The following is a 21,478-nucleotide window of genomic DNA, read 5'->3' on the forward strand; positions in this document are numbered from 1 at the left end:
AGGCTTTTACTGAAAGAGCTCTGAAAGCTCTTTGTGGATGTGAAGAATGTTCCCCTTGTTCACGACTTATTTATCCCACTTCCATGTAATTTTGTGTAGGACAGACTGTTGACAATATTGAGAGGGAAAAGCACCAGAATGACCACTGTCTGCAGGATATGTCATTCTGGAAATATGTCCATTAGTTTCTAAATTAAGTAAGGCCTATTAGCTGTTAACTGTTTCCCAGATGCTTCTTGTTGTGCAATACATCATGCCTGCCCCCTGTACTACAGGCAGATTTTGACATGTTTATTCCTCTCCGAACAGCTTACAGCGAGTTCCCCCCTGACGAATCATCTGTTGGCAGGTTTTCAGATATGTGCTGTATGTGCTTGTGAATTTCAGAGCCCAGATCACTCTGCAGTGGAGGACCAGGGAACAGGACACAAACATGAAGGACAAGACTGGAGTTTTTCTCTTGTGGAAAGTGCTTCTGTCTGGGATTTGTGCGTCACTGCTCCTGATTTCAGCAGGCTTGTTGTTCCTGCTGGTTCGACAGAAAGAGCTGACAGCGGAGCTGCTCAGGTTGGACGTCCAGATGCAGGTGCTGTCACAGAGCTGCAGGCTGCAGGCAGAGATCCTGCCTATGGACCCTGCAGAAGCTGGAGAGCTGAAGAAGCTCCACCGCACCAGGAGAAACCATGAGAAACCAGTACAAAGTCAAGACGAGAAGGATATGCTGATGCTGATGACATACTCCATGGTTCCTGTAAGACACCAAATTGCTTGAATGTTTGTGACCATTTACTTCTGTTAAACAAAACAAATGAGAAAAGATAGATTTATGAATTATTCATTATGTTATTATGGCCGAAATCAGGGGAGCAATCAACCACTCATTGCTGTCGTATTGAATAGGAACATTTCCTCTGTTTTCCCTTTTGGGACCAGAAGCATGTCTGTGCAATGCAAAGAATCCAAGAGTCTGCTGCAGAGATTAAGCAGAAGTCTTTTTTTTTTTTACTGAGCGTTCCCTGGATAAACACTTTGAGCACTGTGGAGTGTTACTGTTGGCTGCTTCTCCCTCAACTGTAATCACATCCGCTGGGAACTGGCATTTCTTCAGAGGGCGCTACTGTATTTCTTTGTCAGTACAATAACCACAGATTTACCAAAATAAAATCTAGTTTTAATATTGGCCAACTGATTAGTAATCACCAATAATAATTAGGCTGCAACTAACAATGCTTCTTTGATTTCTATAGATTAATCTCTGATGATATTTTGGATTAAATGTTTAAAATAAGAAATATCAGAACATAAATGCTCAGACATAAGTTCTCAAAGCACAAAGTGCAGTCGCCTAGCTGCTTGTTTGTTTGACATTTGATTTACTGTGAAAAGACTAAGAAGACCAGCAAATATTCACATTTAAGAAGCTGGAACAAGTGAATTTGTGGCTTAAAAAATCAATGACACAGTTGTATTGGACAAAATGTCTCTAAAGAAAACCAAAAGTTTGTATCCAAGTGATTTAAGCACACCAAACTTTAGAGAGCTTCCAGATGTTCCAGGTGTAGTTATAATCGACACTGAATTCACCTTCGATGTTTCTTTCTGTGTGTCTGTATTTCAGGTCAAAGCCTTCGTAGATCTGTGTAACAGCTCCAGAGGAATTTGTTTAACAGGTGCACTTCATAAATATTCCTCTTTCCAGCACTTTGTCATTGTTGTTCTTTTGTCTCTTCTGTATTTGTGTAAAATATCCTGTGTTTTTTATTGTTCTCCCAGGACCACCTGGACCACCAGGTAAAAACATGCATTTTAATTAGCTGCATCATGTCCTTAAACTAAGCTGAATTTGTTGGAACAGTCACAGTTACTTTTGCCTTTTAGGTTTGCCCGGTAGAGCCGGTTCACCAGGACCACAAGGTGTGCCCGGGCCGGAGGGGAGACGAGGAAAACGAGGTAAGATCTGTCCATCCAGATAAAGCGTGCACCAGTTCAGACGAAAACAAAGAAACAGAAGTCAGTCACAAGTTTTGAACAGTGCTTCATTGTTCAGCTGCGTTTATGTAATATGATTTGCATTTACTGTCAACAAGAGACTTTGTCTATCGCTGCTACATCAGAAATGCAGAGACCGATGTAGTTTAAAAATGTTTGCTGGACTTTTCAGTGACTCTTGACAGCATCATAAATCCACTTGGTTATACTTGTTATCATTAACACACGATCATCCTGCTTCTAGTTTAGATTTTACATTTTCAACTCAGTGCTTTAAACCAGTGATGGCATGCTGTAAATGTCCAGGTCCCCGAGGTGAAAAAGGAGACCCTGGACCTAAAGGAGACTCTGGGCCTCCTCGACTGAAAGGCGAGAGCTACAATGACATTTTCATTGAGGGTGAGAGATGACAACGTCTTTAAACCTGACACAAATAATGTGATTAGCAGAGAGGCGACATCACATTTCGCCAAGTCAGTGATTACATATGAAAAGCTGATTTTACAAGAGTTTCTGATATATCTTCAATGGCCACTATGTTTGTTTTTCCACACACAAACTGAACTACTACTTTAAATTGGTTTAAATGTATTATTTTATATGTGGTATTGAACAATATTATGGCAATAGTCCAGCAGTTAATGATGATGATGATAAAAGTGAAAATATATGCATGTGGCAGACAGGTGGCAAGCTTTGGTTGGCTCAAGTCTCAGTGAGAGTTTGCCGACTTGTTGCTTTGAATTTTAAACAGCAAAGATTAAAAAAAACTTTTCTCATCATTGTTGTAATATAGTTAAGAATTATAATCTTAGGTCTTTTACATGTGAAAATGTTTTGTTTATGGCCAATGTTGGTTGTGGATGATCACTGAGTGGTTGATTTTGATTTATTTACTACTGATCTCTTCCCTCTATAACCTGCATGTCAATGGGGGTCTCTGCCTAGGACCTCAGCTCAAAAATCAGAAAACAGACAATACATGAACAAATATTGTGTATTTGGTCAGTGTGACATGCAGCTACTGTATGCTTATCCTATGTATATGAAGGTCCACCTGGTCCAAGGGGTCCACCAGGTCCACCAGGCCCACCTGGTCCATCCTGTCCTGCTTGTCATTCTGGTAAAGTGAGAAACAAGACCCTCAGAGAACAAAGCCATCGAACCAACATGTTGATGGGTGAGAATCATCATCTACAATGAATCAACATGTTTTATATTCACCATGACATGGTTATGTTACATGACACGAGATTCAGTTAACTATTTACTTTAAGTTATTGTAAATTTTATTCCCCAACATAAAATGCTTTTTAGAGGCGTCTCCACACTGCCAGGAATACAATTCTGGTTTGGGAATAATGTAATCTTTTATGTATTTATTTATATTCATTTTATTTATTGAGTCTAAAAATAATAAAACCAGCCAATACGATAATAACGCTTTGGTATAGCAGGATAACTCCCCTAGAAAATTGTTATGTTATCAATGACCCTGATCACATACACCACAAAACCACCAGTATTTCCATGTTGTAGTTTTTTTTAGGTTGGTTTAATCATTTAACTTTCATATGCATTGAAGAATCTCTCATTATAATTTGTAGTTGGAAGTTTTAAAGTTAAAAAACAATCGTTGACCTTTCATTTTATTCTATCCTCATATTTAGATTTATCTCCTGTTCTGCTCATTGAGCATGTCAATGAAACCGACACAGAAAACATCAGCAGCTCCACAAATAAGAAGACTGGTAGGAATTAAGAATTTACATAAATTATACAAAGAAATAACAGTAATTACAGACTCACTTAGAGCTTCAAGTTTTTCTTTAATGTTTTATGATGATGTTACAGTTTACTTAAATAAAGGGTCTGAATACTTCCTCCCCCACAGTGAAAAATATATGATGTCTGTACAAACTCATGTATTTCAATCAAATCTTTCTTTCCACAGAATCACAAACAACACATCCAGCCGATGATAGCAGGGATGTATTGAATATCAGCGACTCACGTGTGAAATCTGGTAAGCAACTGTTGAATGGAGTACAGCCATGACACCTTCAGTGTTTCTGTAATCCAGCCTAGAAGCAACAAATGCATGGATTCTGGTAAGCGACCATATTAAGTGGTAGGACGGCTTCATTGTCAAATGTTGTTTTGTTTTTTACTTTCTTTACTTTTTTATTTTACTTTCTAGAGTCAGTATCAGTTCATGAAAAGTACGGCCACGACACCTCGAATGATACCAAGAAAGAGAATGTTACAGAGACACCAATTAAATTATTAACAGGTATTAACTGTGTTTTGTATTACAAGTAAAAGTCTCTTGTATCTTAATTAAAAGTGCTGCCCTAAAACATTGTTAATATTTGTCTTGTTTCATTCTACAGTGCTTCATTCTCCAGACCTGACTGAAAACAGAGACATATTCAATGGCAGCAGAAACATCTATGATACAACGAAGAAAAGTGGTAAATAGTCATATTATACACTTGTTTATTATCTTAAGACTGTATGACATACTGCCTGGTTCAGTTTAAGTAAAGTTGTATGGTTTCTAAATTGTATTTGATTTTTGGTGTCAACTCATTCAGACTACAGACCTGATACATGGATTGAAACCAGCACAGAGACACCAGTGGACTTATTTACAGGTTTGAAATACTTGTTTGTACACACAGATTTTAATTTATATTTTTACTCACCTTTTCAAAATTGACCTGTTTATCTGTATATTTAGTCAAGGCACAAGTATAAAATTTAGTTCACAAGAATATAGATTTATTCCACGGTTTTATACCATAAACTTGTTTATTATTTTGAAATAAGTCTTTATGTTGACATACAGGTGTTTTTTTTAAGAAGTTGGTATCACCTCGTCCAGACTACAGACCTGACACATGGATTAAAACCAGCACAGAGGATGTTACAGAGGCACCCATTAATGTATTAACAGGTTTGTACACACAGATTTGATCTTACCTTCATAATGTTACTCATCTGTTTAAATCACACCTTTCTTTCTCGCAGTTTCAGCAACAACACATCCAACTTATAAAGCCAGAGATGTTTTTACTGTGACTGACTCTGAGAAAGTTCAAAACACACATAAGGAATCTGGTAAACAACATTTTAGTCCCCTTTTTAATCCCATAGACGTTCTTAATATTAGGAAGGAATGTAAAAATGTTGACAGTGACACGTGAAATGACATGTTAAACTCAGTACCTTTGATTTTTCTAGAGTCAGTATCACTTCATAGAGACTTCGGCCCTGACACCCTGAATGACTCCAACACGGAGAATGTTATAGAAGGACCAATAAAATTGTTACCAGGTACCAAAATACTGCAACTCATTCATGCAATATTTGTACACACAGATTTGATCTTCATAATGTTCCTCATCCTTTAAAATTTCACCTTTTATTACTCATAGTGTCACCGACAACACATCCAGCTCATGAAGCCAGAGATGTTTTTAACGAGACCAAGTCTGAGAAAGTTCAAAACACACTTAAGGAATCTGGTAAACAATTATTTAAGTCCACTTTTAATCACATAGATGTTCTTAATGTTTTGTTATGTCAGTGTTCTTCTGAATGCAGGATCCATAGAATAAACTATGAAACATGTTGAGCTCAGTTCTTTTAATTTATAGAGTCATCATCACTTCATAAAGACTTCAACCCAGACACCCTGAATGACGCCAATGTTACAGATGGACCAATAAAGATATTAACAGGTAGGAAATACTGTGTTCTGAATTACAAATAAAGTAAGCGACTGTAACTTTAAAACATTATATAAAATGTTTAATAATTACATTCTACAGTCCCACTTTCTGCGGACCAAAACAGTGATGCCTTCAATATCAGTGGAACAATTACAGATACACGCATGAAAAGTGGTAAGAAGCTGTCTCTTTAGATTCAGTGTGGGTTTTTTTTTCTTACATCAAAACCCATCTACTATCCTCAATGTGATGATTAAAGATTTAATTTATTCATTTTATTTAATGAATTTAATTAATACATTGACAGTGGTATGATTTATATTTGTCTACAAAATAAAACAGGTGTTAGACTATAATTACAGTTTGGTTCAGTTTAAATGAATATTAAACATTTCATAATAGTTGCATTAATTGCTTAAGACTATGGATTTTGAAATGCCTTGGTAGCTAAACAGCAAAGTTGTGGGTTCATTTAGAGCCAGAGTGCATTTGTTGCATGTCTCCCGTTTCCTGTTAATTTTAATAAATGAGGGAGAACATTAATTATTTTCTATTATTATTTTGTTCAACTTATTATTATTATTTTTTTAGACTCTTCATATCCACCCCAGAGCAACAACAAGCTAAATTTGACTAGCAGCCAGAAATGGACAAAACCTGGTGGGTAAACTTAATGATATGTTTGTAATTAATATCTTATATCTATATCATATTCAATTCTATTTAATTTTATTTAGCGTCAAATCATAACAGAAGTCATCTCACGACACTTTCCACATAAAGCAGGGGGTCTAGACCGCACTCTAACATTATTTATAGAGACTCAACAATTCCCACCGTGAGCAAGCACTGTTCTGATTTTTTATACATTATATCAATCTTTTTTTTCCCCACAGAATCACCAACAACACATCCAGCTGATGACAGCAAAGGTGCATTGTTTTTTACTGACTCTAAAAAACAACATTCGAAAACAAGTGTGGAATCTGGTGAGCTACTATTTTGAGTGGTGGGACGACTTCATTGTCCGATCGGTTAAAAAACGTGTTTAACCTGATACTTATAATGATCATAATGAAAACAATTTAATGGTTTTCTAGAGTCAGTATCAGTTCATCCGGAGAACAGACACACCAGCTTGGATGATACCAACAAAGCGGATGTTACAGAGGCACCAATTAAATTATTAACAGGTATTAACTGTGTTTTGTATTACAAGTAAAAGTCTCTTGTATCTTAATTAAAAGTGCTGCCCTGCAACACTATTAATATTTGTCTTGTTTCATTCTACAGTGCTTCATCCTCCAGACCTGACTGAAAACAGAGACACCTTCAATGGCAGCAGAAACATCCATGATACAACCAAGAAAAGTGGTAAAAAAAAACAAAACTTGTATTGTAAAAACTTTGGTATTAGTATTGACCAATTCACATACATGTTTAGTCACGACAAGGTGCAAGTATGACATTTTGAGGTCACAGAACGTCTTTATCAACATAAACATGTTCATTATTTTAAACAAGACTGTATGATCACATACAGCCTGGTTCAGTTTAAAGTAGAGTTGTATAGTTTCTAAATTGTGCTTAATCTTCTACAGAGTTGGTATCAGCTCGTCCAGGCTACAGACCTGATACATGGACTGTATCCAGCATAGTGGATGTTACAGAGGCTCCCAGTAACTCATTTACAAGTATGAAATATTGTGACTTATTCAAGATCAACTTTATGCTCTTAATCAACTTTTTTAAATCTCATCTTTCTTGCAGAATTGACCAATTCATACATATGTTTAGTTAACTGGAGATACAAATATAAAATCTAGATAACAAGCATTTTGATTTTGATTTATTCCACAGTTGTTTTTGTTGTCAGTTATCGTGTAGTGCACCATTAACTATAAACAATTTCCCCTTGAGGGATCAATAAAGTATCTATTATTATCTAACTTGTTTAATATACTGTAGTCTGACACTGTCTGAGAGCATGGGATCAACTTCAAGAGACAAAAATTGACTCTGGTAAGCTGCCATTTTGAGCTACAAAGACAAAACTAATCTTTGTAACATACTTTTTCTAGAGCCAGTATCATTTCATCAAAACGTCAACCATGACACCTTGAAAGATCCCAAAAGAGAGAATGCTACAGAGGCACCAACTGAATTAACAACAGGTAGGAAACACTCAAAAAAATAATTATAATCTAAAACTTTTGATTTTATCTTTATCTATTCATCTATATATGTTATTTACTGTAGACCAGGCTCAAACGACCTTTAATAACAGTGGAAACATCATGGATACACCCATGAAAAGTGGTAAGAAACTCTCTAGCATATTTGGTTTGATTGTTGATTATTCTCATTTAAATTTAGTTTATTAGGATTTCTCTTTTCTCTCAGTCCATCCATAAAAACACTGATTTAAAGATTTATTTTATCACAATGTTCAATTAATACATTACAACTTTTGCTGTATCCTGTGACAATGTTCTTCCTCTTCTTTTTCTTTAGATCCCCTACAGACCAACAACAAGGTCAACGTGCCAACCGATGAGAGATGGACAAGAACTGGTTAGAAGATGTTGTTAATTTGATGTTGTTAATATTTTCTCTACCTATTTATCTATTGGTTAACAGGTTTTTCAAATAGTAAAGTACATATCTCTTATTTAGAGTGCAATATTAAAAGTATTAAATGCTCGGACAAAGCCACCAAAATGCAAAGCACCTTCGGAGCCTGGATGTCCGATGCGTCCCAGCTGGATGACGGACGAATCTGGCTGGCTGAACATTTTTCAGGTAATTTTTTAACCACAGATCTACAGTTCACATCACAGAGATTTGTATGTTTGTGATTCAACACAGACATTTCTTGCCCAGGTCGACTTTTGGCTGAGCACAGGGATATTTCAGCACTTCAGAATAAAAGCAACAAAATTATAGACGTCACAAGATTCTACCAGGGCTGTGGTCACGTTATTTACAAGAGGTCATTGTACTTTCACAACGGAGGAACAAACAGACTTGTAAAGTAAGTGTCTGTGTTAAACATATATGTATGTATGAGACTGTTTTTTCTATATACTGTATATATAGTGACATATTTTTTATGTTTATGTCTTTTAAGCTTCTTAACTTACCTATTACTGTTTTTTTACAGATTAGACCTGAACACCAGGAGAACAAAGACTCTGATCATGACAAACAGCAGATATCACAGCCTGACTTATCTTTTCCGCAACTCCAAGACGTATTTTAAGTTTGCTGTGGATGAAAATGGGCTGTGGGTGATTTATGCACCAGCAACAGGTGATAATATGAGGGTCGCAAAGATTAACACTAACACATTCACTGTGGAGTCATTCATTGACACTCAGTACCCAACAACTAAAGCAGGAAATGCTTTCATCGTATGTGGGATCCTATATTTTACAGACGACAAAGACAGAGCAGTTACATATGCCTTTGATTTAAAAACTGGGAGTCCTCAGGATGCAAGTTTTGATTTAAGGTCAGATCACGGCATATTGGCTATGTTGTCATATTATCCCAACAAAAATCTTTTGTACATGTGGGACAACAGCAGTGTGAAAACCTGCAAAGTTAAATTCAAAATGACACAAAACCAACCATGAAGTTTGTTAAAATGGCACAATTTTTAAAGCTCAGTTGACTTATATTTTGAAACAGTGACCTTATTTTGACACATGATGAAGTTTCTCCTGGAAGTTTGATAAACCACATTGGATATTGTTTGAAATAAACGTCTAACAAAATTACTGACAGGCTGATGTATATCTGTTGATTGCAAGAGACCACAATGCTTGATTTACGCAGCATGAAAGGATGACTACTAGCGGGAAATGTGGACTTTGCATTACAGAGCTATTTTATTAAGATTCACAGAGCTGCAACAGTCTGCTTTTATATATATAGTGTATATACACAAGCATATTGTGTGAAATTGATACACTTAAGATCCTTGATTTAAAGAAACACATAAAAAGGGGAAAGACCTTCAGCTGAAGGCACTCACCGTGGATGTAGGAATGTTGTCCTACATTTTCAACACAGAGCTGACAGACAGAAACACCCACTGCTGTGCAGCTCAGCCGAGCAACCTGACCACGAGGGCTCACTGTGACAGCTGTGAACATGAACTGGAAAAGCAGCTTCTATATAAGACAACCACTGCAGAAAAGTCAAGGCTTGATTACCATCCGGGAAAAGTAGGCCACTGTGCGGAGGCCCACTGTGATGGGGCTCAAACAAAGTTTTCACTGCCTGTCAACTGTTTTTTTTTTTGGGGTAATTTATTAGAGAATTTTAATAACAATATGATCTTGAGAAAGTTCTACATTATTAGCTTGAGAGCTTGACCCTGCCTTAATGGAAACTTGGAGGCAACACAATATATAAATGCACAGACAGTGGGAGGCGGTGGTGGTCAGAAGGGACCCGACCTTCTGCACAGTTTTATGAGCTGTAGAGCTAAAGCCCACACAGCAGAGATGAAACCTTCCCCTATACATCTAAGTGGGTTGTTTTCGCTGGCCATAATTTTCACTGTTACAATACAACAGTAGACATCAGACTTCCTGTACCCCTGCTACAAAGAAAGAATAGTTAAAATGTCACCAGTTTAGAGTTGGTATATTGTATTAGGTCAAAGGGTGACAAAGTTTTTAATAAAACTAAGCTTAATCACATGAGTTGGTTCAATACCCTGTGGACAAGGTTAACCTGTCCGGTGTGACTATTCAAATCACACAGCCAGCCAATGGTTTCGTGATTATCTGGGGAAAAATAGATGACTGCTCACTGTAGATGGCTTTGTTTTTATGCCTCAAACTTTCTTAAAAATCACAATATATATATATCTTAATATTGTCTGTCAAGGTTCAAGGTTCAAGAGGGGGTTTATTGTCATTTCAACCATATACACAGTATAGTATAACATAGTACAGCCAGGACTACAATAAAGTGCACAGGCATTACAAAAAACAAGAAGGGCTATATACATACATTGTCATGTATATATAGACAGTATGATATTGATAGATTTTTTTCAACAATATTTTTAATTGAACTTTATATATATTTTGCATATACAAATAGACAACAATCATAACAATAACATTCATAAAATACGCAGTCAGAAGTCCCACAAGACATTTCACATACTTCGCACATTTAACAGATTAAATAAATTAGATTAAAACACAAACGTTCAACAACATACATCAGCACAGCAGTTTTTAAGATGGTTGTCCTTCCCCTGGTAATATAAGTCAGTTTTTCCAACATATCAGCCTATATTTGGCTGCATAACTAGAAAAAATAACTCTTTATTTATTTCTAAGCTAATTCCAGAGAACCATAAACATGCCTTAATGAATCATAACCAAGTAGTGTTAATTTAGCGACCTCAGAACTCAATGTTCCTAAATATTTAGTTTTGGGACAACATTACATATTTACGAGGATCACACAAACGCAACACAAAGTCACACTAATGATTATTACGAGGGTGTTTGAACGCATCAGCAGCCCCCCTGTGTGAACGCCTCCTCGGGTGATGAGCGGATCTGTAAAAGACGCGGATGGGGTGAACTCCATGGAAACAAGCGAAGCCGCCATGTTGCTTTACCCGGTCCATCCCTTTTATGAATCTGCTAGCTTACTGCACCTAGCAGGCTAACGGGTAACCGACACCTCACTAGAGCTAGTTCATAACAGCAGGCGTTACATCACTTCGGGTCGTGTCCCACCTGGGAAACAGGGGCTTAAAATAAAAACTGGAAAAAAAAACACTTCATGCGATAAGTACTGTGACATTAGCTGAGCTGTCAAATAACAAAAAAAAAAACAACAGCAAAAGAGTGAAAGCTGCGGTGACTTAGCATTTTTGTTTTTTCGGGGTGGGCTGTCAAGACGCGGCTGGTTTCATCGTGCCCTGTGAGTAAAACAAGCTTTTTTATATATATTTATATATTTATATAATGCTGCTGGTGCCGTGCTTAAATTAAACTTGCCTGTGGTCATTTCTTCACGTCCACACAGCAGAGTAAAGCCACTCTTCAGCTTGCTTTAACCCTCTGAGCGACATTGCTTGTTGGTCAGCGCTGGCTTGGGCCTAGCCTGAGTAGCTAACCTTTGCCTGTTTTTTAAAGCTCGCTTAGCTTTCGTTGTTTATTTTGCCATTGATTAGACAGCACGAGGTGCTCAGCTCGTAACGACCCAGTCAATACATTGTTAATAAAACAGCACTGGTGACCACCCTCGTTTGTAAAATGACCTGCTTCGCTAATGCTAACAGTGACGTTGAAGTTATGAAATGTGTGAACCGGCCTGCTACTTTGACCACCTCCCCTCCTCTGTACCCTTGCCACATCGTGTTAATTTTTGTGATTTATTTGCGCAGGATTTGGACCCAAAAGTCGAGTTATGTCCTGTCCATGCACGTCGGCTGCCAGGTTGTTCCTAAACACTGCTCACAGAGGTGAGGAAAGCGCACACACACCCTGTCAGAGCTGACCAGAAACACTGCATGACATTGTGCTGTTTGCTGCAGCCTTGTAAAGTAGGTCGCTGTTTGTTTTGACAGCCGTGTAATGCAAGCAGCAGGTGGAAAAGTCACTTTTTAAAAAATGTTCGGTAACGTTGCATCACCCAGACTTACATATAGTTGCACAGATGTGACGTTTAGAACAACAACAACAACAACACATAAGGGATAAAACACGAAACATTGTGATGCAGTATGTAACTTTACCACGCTTGTATAATGAAGAAACACGTGGTAAAACAAAAACATGCAGCAGCTACAGCACATCCAGTGAACATAATGTCCTTGACTGTTCAACTAGTACAGCATGTTGTTTTTCAGACACTCTGAAAGTAATTTAGGCGCATAACTACAATAATTTGAGGATTATTTTCTCAGTTAACAGACTCATTGATCGCTCTTTTTTAAAAAAAATTGGAATAAAAATTAGGAAGAATGGCCAGCAGTTTCTCAGAGGTTCATATATCTTAAAACGTTCTGTTTACTCTTATATGACTATATGTGACAAATAAAATAAGTATTCATCATATTAGAAAATGTTGGTATATTTGCTTCAAAGATGCGTTAAATGATTCATAGGTAGATACTTATGATCTTGTGTATAGTACGTACACGACATAAAGAGAATTGAAATTTAGTTTCCCTCATAGCCTGCATGCAAAACAAGCAAATAAACATCAAATAAAATATATACAAGAGTAAAGAGATAGAAAATATACAGCAAATATAAAAATATACTAACAGTGTCAATATAAAAAGATGTAAACAGTGTAAATGTAGATGGCATACAGCAGTTGGACTTGCAGCTTATTTGAGCATCAGTTACATGACAGACAGGAACAGTTGTGAAATTTGTATTTGTTTTTTTTTTTGCTATTTGCTTGCTGCATCATTATATTTCAGGGTGTTGTGTGCATTGTCATTCATTTAAAATGTGTGTTCCCCGTAGTCACACTATTGTTTTGTTGTCACAGGATTGTCCTGTTCCCGGATCCAGTTCTTTTTTCTAAGTCGTCAAGGTGCTCGGGAAACTCATCTACCTCCCCAGGTACGGGTGAGGTCGTTTTCAGAGACTGCTGTCTGCTATGCCTCTAAAGACGGGACAACAAAGGAGGGTGGAAGCGATGGTGGAAAGGTAAAGGATAAATCTCATTTGCACCTCTTTTCCATGGGAGTATTATCCTCCAATCTGCACATGGGAGAGATTGTAGTGATGTAATTTAATATATGCTGACGCATCTTTATACAGAAAAGCATCAGTGAGGGGAAGAGACTATCTGGCTCTGGTGGGTCAGGCAAGGGGGGAAGCCAGCTACGCTGCCCTAAATGTGGAGATCCCTGCACACATGTAGAGACCTTTGTATGTGAGTAAACTAATTTCTTCTTCTTGTCAACAAAAAAAACAAAACAAATTGTATGAAGTGAATTTTGGATGCAAAGTGCATGAAATTGCCTTAAGTCTAAGTCTAAGGATCTTCAAAAAAAGAGGAGTAGAGGTAATTCAGGGGAATACATTTGCACACAGCACCCTGGTTACATGAGAGACTCTCCAAAACATGGTACATAACACTGTGCCTTACTGCCGTTATTAGAAGGATGTGGTGGGTGTTGTTGAATGCAACACGGAGGAGGAAAAACAAGGATATGGTTTGTGCATTGGCTGAATAAAGAAACAGTTAAAGGGCAAACAGTGTAGTGCCCCAGGAGATGGAAAAATATGCATTCTAATCTTTTTATTTTATTTTGTACAAACTGTTGTGGTGGACTAAAATCACTATAAATATTGTAGTGTAAACACATGACACATAAAATGGTAATTTCATGGTGCAGTTTATCAAAATAAACACACGTGCATGTTTCATGGTTGTTCGGTAGGCTTTGTGTTGCAGCAGTGACAGTGTGAGTTTATAAACTGCTGCTTTGCTTCAGCTAGGAAGTATCATTTGGATTGTTACATGGAAACTTCCTCTCAAACATTGTAAAGATTGAGCCAACAGTGCATGTGACACTCTGTGAGTAAAGGTTGAGTAACTTTAAGGAGAAAGTTGTCCGCCCTGATTGGAATTTAAATCACACCTTTTTCTTTTCAGTGTGACAGTATGCAGAGGTTAATATACCTATGACTGATCTGGTAAAATCAAAAAACAAAGTTATTATTACTCACTGCACCTGTTACTATCTAGATATATTTCCATCACTTTCACATTGTCTAAAAAAAACATTACAAGTCAAGAGGAGGTTTGTGGTGAACCATTCATGCGCTGTTTATAGCAGCCTCGGTCACCAGTAACCTCTGATGTCTGGAAGCAGCGATGTGTTGTCTTCTGTCGGTAACATAGTATCCTCCTGCAGTGACAGTCTTGCTTGGCGATAGACCACTAGGTCACACATAAAGAGAGAAATTCAAGTAATCCTAGGGAACATGAGCAATCTTTTTGTCACATTTATCCCGTTTGATAACAGCATGCACTCAAACCTTTTATCCACTTGTTGCGTTGATGTAGATTTGAACACTGAATTGATGCAATTCAGTAGATGGCACTATTGTGATGTTATTGAAATGTTACAGTTTGATACTAAACTAAAAGTTTGAAAGCATTACATCAGTTTTATCAACAATTCTTGCTGTACTGTAGGTCTGGACAGTTTTAAGTTCTCAGTTGAAGCAGAAAATAGGTGTACTAAAGAGGCTGCCAAATTGTTATGCTGTAAATGTCTCAACAGTTTCTTTCAAACAGATTGTGCCGTGTATTAAATTTTCCCTGTGTTGTTCTTTTGTAGCATCAACAAGATTTGTGAAATGTGAGAAATGCCATCACTTCTTCGTGGTGCTGTCTGAAACCGACTCTAAGAAGGGGCTAAACAAAGAGCCAGAATCTGCTGCGGAGGCAGTGAAACTGGCATTTGCACAGAAACCTCCCCCTCCTCCTAAGAAGGTGAGAAACTGAAGCAGAAATATGCTTTTTAACGATGAAGTCCTGCTGTAGTAGCCCATTATACTTTTATACCGTTATAAAGTATTTTTTGTTTTTTTTCAGATATTTGCTTACCTCGACAAGTACGTTGTTGGCCAGTCCTACGCAAAAAAGGTGTTAGCAGTCGCAGTGTACAATCACTACAAGCGCATCTACAACAACATCCCCGCGGGGAGTCGACAGCAGGTGGAGGTGGAAAAACAGCCCGCTCTAACACCTCGTGGTCAGTATTACTCATTCTGTTGCTTGTTGGTGTTACTCCTCCCCAATTTGAATGAGCAAACTCTATTTCTAATGCACTGTCTAATGATTTGGAATAAAGTGTATATAAATTAAAGGTCTGTGTTATGTAACATGTAGGGTTGACCTTTGACCTACTTTTAGTATATGCTTTAAATGAGAGTATATATCCAAACAAGGCTGTTTTAGTGAAGAAGATTTAACGATGTGTTGACTTGCAAGTTTTGAAACAAATAAATAAACAATTGTTTGTCACATTGCAGGAGCATTTCTGGCACACGTTTTTATAGTTTGCGCATGGATACGATGTATAATCAAGAGCCATTAACTCATAAAATCAACGCAAGCACTGATAAGAGATTATTACTTTACGATTATAACTCGCATTGAATCATAATCTGTATTATTTGGCATTTGTTCAATAATTATCGCACACAGCAGTTTTTCTAGGACAGTATGTTATATTGGTACTGATAATATTGATTTGAGTACTTTCATCCTCCCTGTAGAGCTAGAGATGAGAAGACGAGAGGATGAGTACAGATTCACAAGTAAGTGATCGATCCTCCTTAGTGCTGTCTTTATCAGTGGCCATTTTAAAAGTCCCAACACTCAAACAGTATTTATTTTAAAGAGTTGTGCAAATGCCAAAATGTACAGACCTCTGTGGCTCCTTGGTTAAAGCTTTGTTTTGTTTTTTCATATAACTGTTTATAGTAATGTATTTCTAGTCATTGCTCAGCCTAAAGAATTATATGACCGAGGTATTAATTTGAAGAAATTCAGCTCCAGTTTTGGAGCAGTGACTGATCATTATGTGTACATTCACCACGTGTACAAATAAGCTACAGAAACTGAAGCAATAAACCGACGCTTGTTAAACTTTTGACTGAGCGGACAGTAAGATAACATAGCCCAGTGACCTATATTCACATCTGTACGTTGCTATTTTCAGCCCAGCTCCAGTCCAGTTTAGTAACTCCACACTGGCATATTTTTAGCCTGTACATGGAAATGTTTACGATGCACAGTTTGACTCATACACCATCAATGAATGTCCTGTTTTGATAGCGTCTTATTGTGCTTTGTAAAATACAGTTCCTGTCAGTCACAAAGCTAACCCCGTGGCTTTGCTTTTCGTTGCAGAACTGCTGCAGATCGCAGGGATCAGTCCTCATGGAAATGCTCTGGGTGCGTCCATGCAGCAACAGGCGAGTCAGCAGGCACCTCAGGAGAGGAGGGGCGGAGAGGTCCTGGACTCGACACACACTGACATTAAACTGGAGAAAAGCAACATCATACTTCTAGGTCCAACTGGCTCAGGTTAGTGTAGTGACAACATTGTCCTAAATTGTAGTATTGCAACATTTGCATTGCCAAATATGCAGCTTTCTGTAAATATCTGTCTTGCCAAACAAAATGTCACGATTACTCTCATTTTGAACAGGAAAAACCTTGTTGGCACAAACACTGGCACGCTGTTTGGATGTTCCCTTTGCAATTTGTGATTGCACCACATTAACTCAAGCTGGCTACGTGGGAGAAGACATCGAGTCAGTTATTGCAAAACTGCTACAAGATGCCAACTACTCAGTGGACAAAGCTCAGCAAGGTGGGCAGAGTGACTACATTTAGCAGCAGTGAAGTTTAAATCATACCATGTGTTTTTCTGTTTACCATTACAGTGTATCAGACGACACACTCACTCTGTCCTCTCATATATCAGATAATATATATCTTTGACATTAACAGAGATGGACTTAGGAGTACTTGCATGTTTCCAGTCATTTTTTTATATTTAAATTGGCATTTTGAAATCAGTGTGCACACACTACTGATAATTTAAAAACAAATCTGATGTACAGTCTGTTTTGTAGGAGCTATTATGGCGATAGAGCTGACAGATAAAACAAAAGTCAGTTGTAACTCCAAGGCACACGTCCAGAGAGACTAAGTCTGTATAAACATTATGACACAGTCAAAGAATATCTGTTTGATGGCAGCAAACAGCTTTATTTGTTTGTTTGAAACTGTCGTCCTGTTATCTTAGTAGAACCAACTTGGCAACTTCTTGCCAACAAGAAATTAAATTTGTGTACACATACAAGAAATCTGACTAAATTGCTTTCAGTGTACTTGCACATAGTTCCAAGAACAATTTACAGATGTAATACGAACTCTAAAACAGTCTTGTCAAAGACTCAGAGAGATGATACTCTTGTAAAGATTAAATTATGTTCATGTTTATACCAAGTACTGTGTCATTTAGCTATAACCTGTTGTATAAATTTGCACATTTATATCAAAGCTCCATTCCTTACATGGGTAAAGTTGGTGTTATTGCCTTGATTTGAGTAGACATGCCAACAGGAAGAGGAAGGGAGGGGAAGGAAATAGACGAGACTGGAAGTAAACGTCTTTTTTTTGTTTTTTTTCTCCTCCACTGGCCTGTTGTGTTTTTAACAATCAAACCTTTTTGACTTAATTTAAGAGGTAGTGAAGTGTAGTGGCATTGTATACATGAATGCATACATACATGTCTAAGGTAATTAGGAGAAGTGGATCTCATACTGCCTCTGGCTGTGTCCTTGTGTTCACGTGCAGGTATTGTGTTTCTGGATGAGGTCGATAAGATTGGCAGCGTGCCTGGAATTCATCAGCTGAGAGATGTAGGAGGAGAAGGAGTTCAGCAGGTCAGTATTCAACCCAAGTTACACTAAATGAAACTTTAATGAAATGTCATTAATCTCACTATTAAACAGCCTGCATTATAAATTCTGTTTAAAAAAACAAACGGCAGCAGATACACTTGTTGATTGTATCTGATTTTCTGTGTTTTGCCTTGTCCTACAACACATACTAATTGTTTTTTTTCTCTCTCTCTCTCTCTTTTGTTCTCTGTCAGGGGTTGCTTAAACTCTTAGAGGGAACAATCGTCAACGTTCCTGAGAAAAACTCCAGGAAACTGAGGGGAGAAACGGTGCAGGTAGACACAACAAACATCTTGTTTGTCGCATCCGGTGCCTTCAACGGACTCGACAGAATTATTAGCAGAAGAAAGAATGAAAAGGTAAATTTAATGACTCGTGTTCCAACTCAGCCAAGGTACGTGTTTGTTATCACTCCTGCCTCTAACTCTAACTCCTCATGTTTCATAACTGCAGTATTTGGGTTTTGGAACTCCCTCCAACTTGGGCAAAGGGCGCCGTGCAGCGGCTGCCGCAGACTTGGCCAACACCAGTGGTGAGACGGACACAGTGGCAGAGATAGAAGAGAAGGACAGGCTGCTGAAGCATGTCGAGGCGAGGGACCTGATTGAGTTTGGAATGATCCCAGAGTTTGTTGGCCGTCTTCCTGTGGTCGTTCCTCTGCACAGCCTGGACGAGGAAACGCTAGTCCGAATCTTGACTGAACCACGCAACGCTGTGGTGCCCCAGTACCAAGCTCTGTTCAGCATGGATAAAGTAAGAGCTCTGATTTAGCGCAGCCCTCTCATTATTTTGAATGTGACCACTGTGTTTGTTCAACGAGGGGCAAAAACTCTACAGTACAATGCAGCATTGAGCAGTCACCTGGAAGTGCACTTTCCTAGTAGATTACTGATTGTGATGTGAACTCTGCTGCTGTTTACTTTGTGGTTGCTACGACAGAAGATAGAAGAATAGTTTCCCCACGTGATAACTGTCCAGAGCTGTAAAATCCTGTCTCACAGTATTACATACCACTAAGCAGTGTTTTAGTCTAATAAGTCTTTAAACACATAGATATAATAGTCAAACTGTCCTTCTTGGACCATAGTTTATCGTCTGGTACCTGAAATAACACACACTCTTTTCTTTTCATATTAGATTTACAGGAGAATACGTTTTGAAGCATTGAAATGAATCTGTTTTTGTTTCAGTGTGAACTCAATGTGACTCCAGATGCCTTGAGGGCCATAGCCAGGATGGCTTTAGAGAGAAAGACTGGAGCTCGTGGGCTCAGATCCATCATGGTATGTGATTTTACCAAAGGTATTAAACTTTTCTTTTTGTAGTGTTGATGTAACACAATAATTAAGCAAGTCCTTTCTTTTTCTTTTCATTTTTAAAACAGGAAAAGCTCCTACTCGAGCCCATGTTTGAGGTGCCGCACTCTGACATCATGGCTGTGGAGCTGGACAAAGACGTTGTCCAAGGAAAATCACAACCCAGATATATCAGGTCGGTCTCTCTCTGCCAACAAGTCAGGGCTACGTGTGTGTCATGTTTGAGATCATTTTCCTTTTACGCCCAGCTCGCTGAGTCTCCAGTGTGTTGGTTTGAAACCTGAACTGGTGTTTGTCATTTGAATTTCAGAACTCCAGCCAAGGAGTCTGCGGAGGAGGAATACGACTCGGGCATTGAGGAGGAGAACTGGCCTCGGCAGGCGGATGCTGCTAACAACTGAACCACGTCACTCATTTCACCCAAAGACAGTCTCTGAAATCATTAGATTACTATAAATCTTTGGATACCAACTCTGGGTTTTGTGATAGTCCCCTGACAAACAAGCTATGGACATTGTATTAGAGGTAACGAAGACTGGTTATTCTCACCGTGGAGTGTTTTATCATCATGAACCAAGCTAAGAGCGTGTAACAACATTTGGTCCTGTGCATCTGATGTTAATTCTCTATTGGTGCACTCGCAGGGTGGACCTTTTTATTAAATATTTCAATCTCTGGGGATTGTCTACATTTTATCTATATAAAGATAATGCAATTTTATTCATGAAAGGATTTGTAGCTAGTTGATTTCTCTTTTTGTGGTGATGGGTCGTGGCAAGGGAAGCAAATGGAACTTATGGGATCATACTGTACACTTGAAAACGTGAGGAGATGAGAAAGTGTCGGATGTGATGTTACCATGTCAAGTAATGCCTTTATATCATAAGGGCATAATATTCCATGAGCACATCAATATTTTGATGTTTTCTTCTTTACCCACCATTGTAATAATGGTGTTCACAGTAAAACTGGGCTGTAAATGTTAAGCTACACTGCTTCAGTAGCATTTGTATGACATGACCTTTTAATTAGGAGAACACATTGTGACGTGTAATGCACCAGCACACTGAAACAGAGCAGGTGAAAAATAATGGTGACCTTATTTTTCCAAATAACCAGAATGGTTATTTTTCAGTGTTTTGCTTCCTATTGTAGCCCACTCTTTAGGGAATGTATCTGTGTTTACTTAAAGACTTCTTTGTCACTGGACTGGATCAGAGGGACGTCTCACAAATCAGGATTAGCAGCCAGGTAACTTTGGTGTTTTTTGTTTTGGAGGTGCTATTCTCCATTAAATTTATATATAAAAAAACATATTAAATATATATAAAAAAATCATTATTAAACCCGTTATTCAAGCTTCATTTAAATCATGAGACAGATTCTCTCTCTGTTAACTGGCTGATGCGTTAAACCCGCTTTGTCAGACGCCCCTCAGAACAGCAAAGGTATTTTTAATTTCGTTGTGCGTACCCCAGCGTCGGAAACTACTAAATGGTACCTCAAAACACATTTGTAATGATGCTTCCATCTGAAATGCTCTCTGACTGAACCGAACCACGCTGCTGTTGTGCTATAAAATGACATTAAACTAGATCTGTTCTCCTTTTTGCTTTAAGTTTCCTTTTTCTTTCCACAGTTTCAAAACTGCTTTTTTTTCCCTCCTCTGTTTTCAAAAGGTCTGTTACAGAACCTGTAAAACCCCCAAGTTTGTGAATCTTAAATTTATTGTGATTGTTTAAAATATATAAATAAAATGTATATCTGTACAGAATTTGAATTGTTCTTTACTTTTAATGTTGTCCTCTGACAGAAACGTACACTTTCCTTTGCTTAGTAAAGTCGGTGTGATGAAATGTTTCTCAGCCCTTCTCTCTGAAACAGGAAGTGACTGCAGTAGGCATCATGTTCCTCACTGCTCCGCTGTCACCTTTATGTA

At 38.0% G+C, this 21,478-nt stretch overlaps 2 protein-coding genes across 6 annotated transcripts; both read left to right on the forward strand.

Annotated features, from left to right (window-relative positions):
- The first annotated feature begins 106 nt into the window (after positions 1–106).
- LOC104932826 (uncharacterized) lies at positions 107–9,500 on the forward strand. 4 transcript variants are annotated; one of them, XM_019275064.2, is made up of 29 exons: positions 108–197; positions 388–751; positions 1,619–1,670; positions 1,774–1,791; positions 1,879–1,950; positions 2,296–2,388; positions 3,041–3,169; positions 3,660–3,740; positions 3,944–4,015; positions 4,190–4,282; positions 4,383–4,463; positions 4,587–4,646; positions 4,841–4,948; positions 5,023–5,112; positions 5,236–5,328; positions 5,430–5,519; positions 5,652–5,735; positions 5,826–5,900; positions 6,318–6,386; positions 6,623–6,715; positions 6,827–6,919; positions 7,020–7,100; positions 7,328–7,420; positions 7,808–7,900; positions 7,986–8,045; positions 8,241–8,300; positions 8,403–8,528; positions 8,610–8,760; positions 8,890–9,500. In XM_019275064.2, exons 2-29 carry the CDS (start codon positions 434–436, stop codon positions 9,362–9,364), a joined length of 3,003 nt encoding a protein of 1,000 aa, XP_019130609.2. In that variant the 5' UTR covers positions 108–197; positions 388–433; the 3' UTR covers positions 9,365–9,500. The 4 variants fall into 4 exon arrangements, with proteins under 4 accessions (XP_019130610.2, XP_010746446.3, XP_019130612.2 ...); XM_019275065.2 differs by having other exon boundaries at positions 107–751; positions 7,020–7,097; XM_010748144.3 differs by lacking the exon at positions 5,826–5,900 and having other exon boundaries at positions 107–751.
- Positions 9,501–11,395: 1,895 nt separating this feature from the next.
- clpxb (caseinolytic mitochondrial matrix peptidase chaperone subunit Xb) lies at positions 11,396–21,313 on the forward strand. 2 transcript variants are annotated; one of them, XM_019275090.2, is made up of 15 exons: positions 11,398–11,687; positions 12,154–12,231; positions 13,272–13,432; positions 13,547–13,661; positions 15,079–15,233; positions 15,336–15,495; positions 16,022–16,063; positions 16,659–16,835; positions 16,960–17,124; positions 18,117–18,205; positions 18,418–18,582; positions 18,677–18,976; positions 19,414–19,506; positions 19,608–19,714; positions 19,850–21,313. In XM_019275090.2, exons 2-15 carry the CDS (start codon positions 12,177–12,179, stop codon positions 19,938–19,940), a joined length of 1,875 nt encoding a protein of 624 aa, XP_019130635.2. In that variant the 5' UTR covers positions 11,398–11,687; positions 12,154–12,176; the 3' UTR covers positions 19,941–21,313. The 2 variants fall into 2 exon arrangements, with proteins under 2 accessions (XP_019130636.2, XP_019130635.2); XM_019275091.2 differs by lacking the exon at positions 16,022–16,063 and having other exon boundaries at positions 11,396–11,687.
- The last annotated feature ends 165 nt before the right edge of the window (positions 21,314–21,478 follow it).

Source organism: Larimichthys crocea, chromosome XXI, assembly GCF_000972845.2.
Source record: "Larimichthys crocea isolate SSNF chromosome XXI, L_crocea_2.0, whole genome shotgun sequence".
Taxonomy (NCBI): Eukaryota; Metazoa; Chordata; class Actinopteri; family Sciaenidae; genus Larimichthys; species Larimichthys crocea.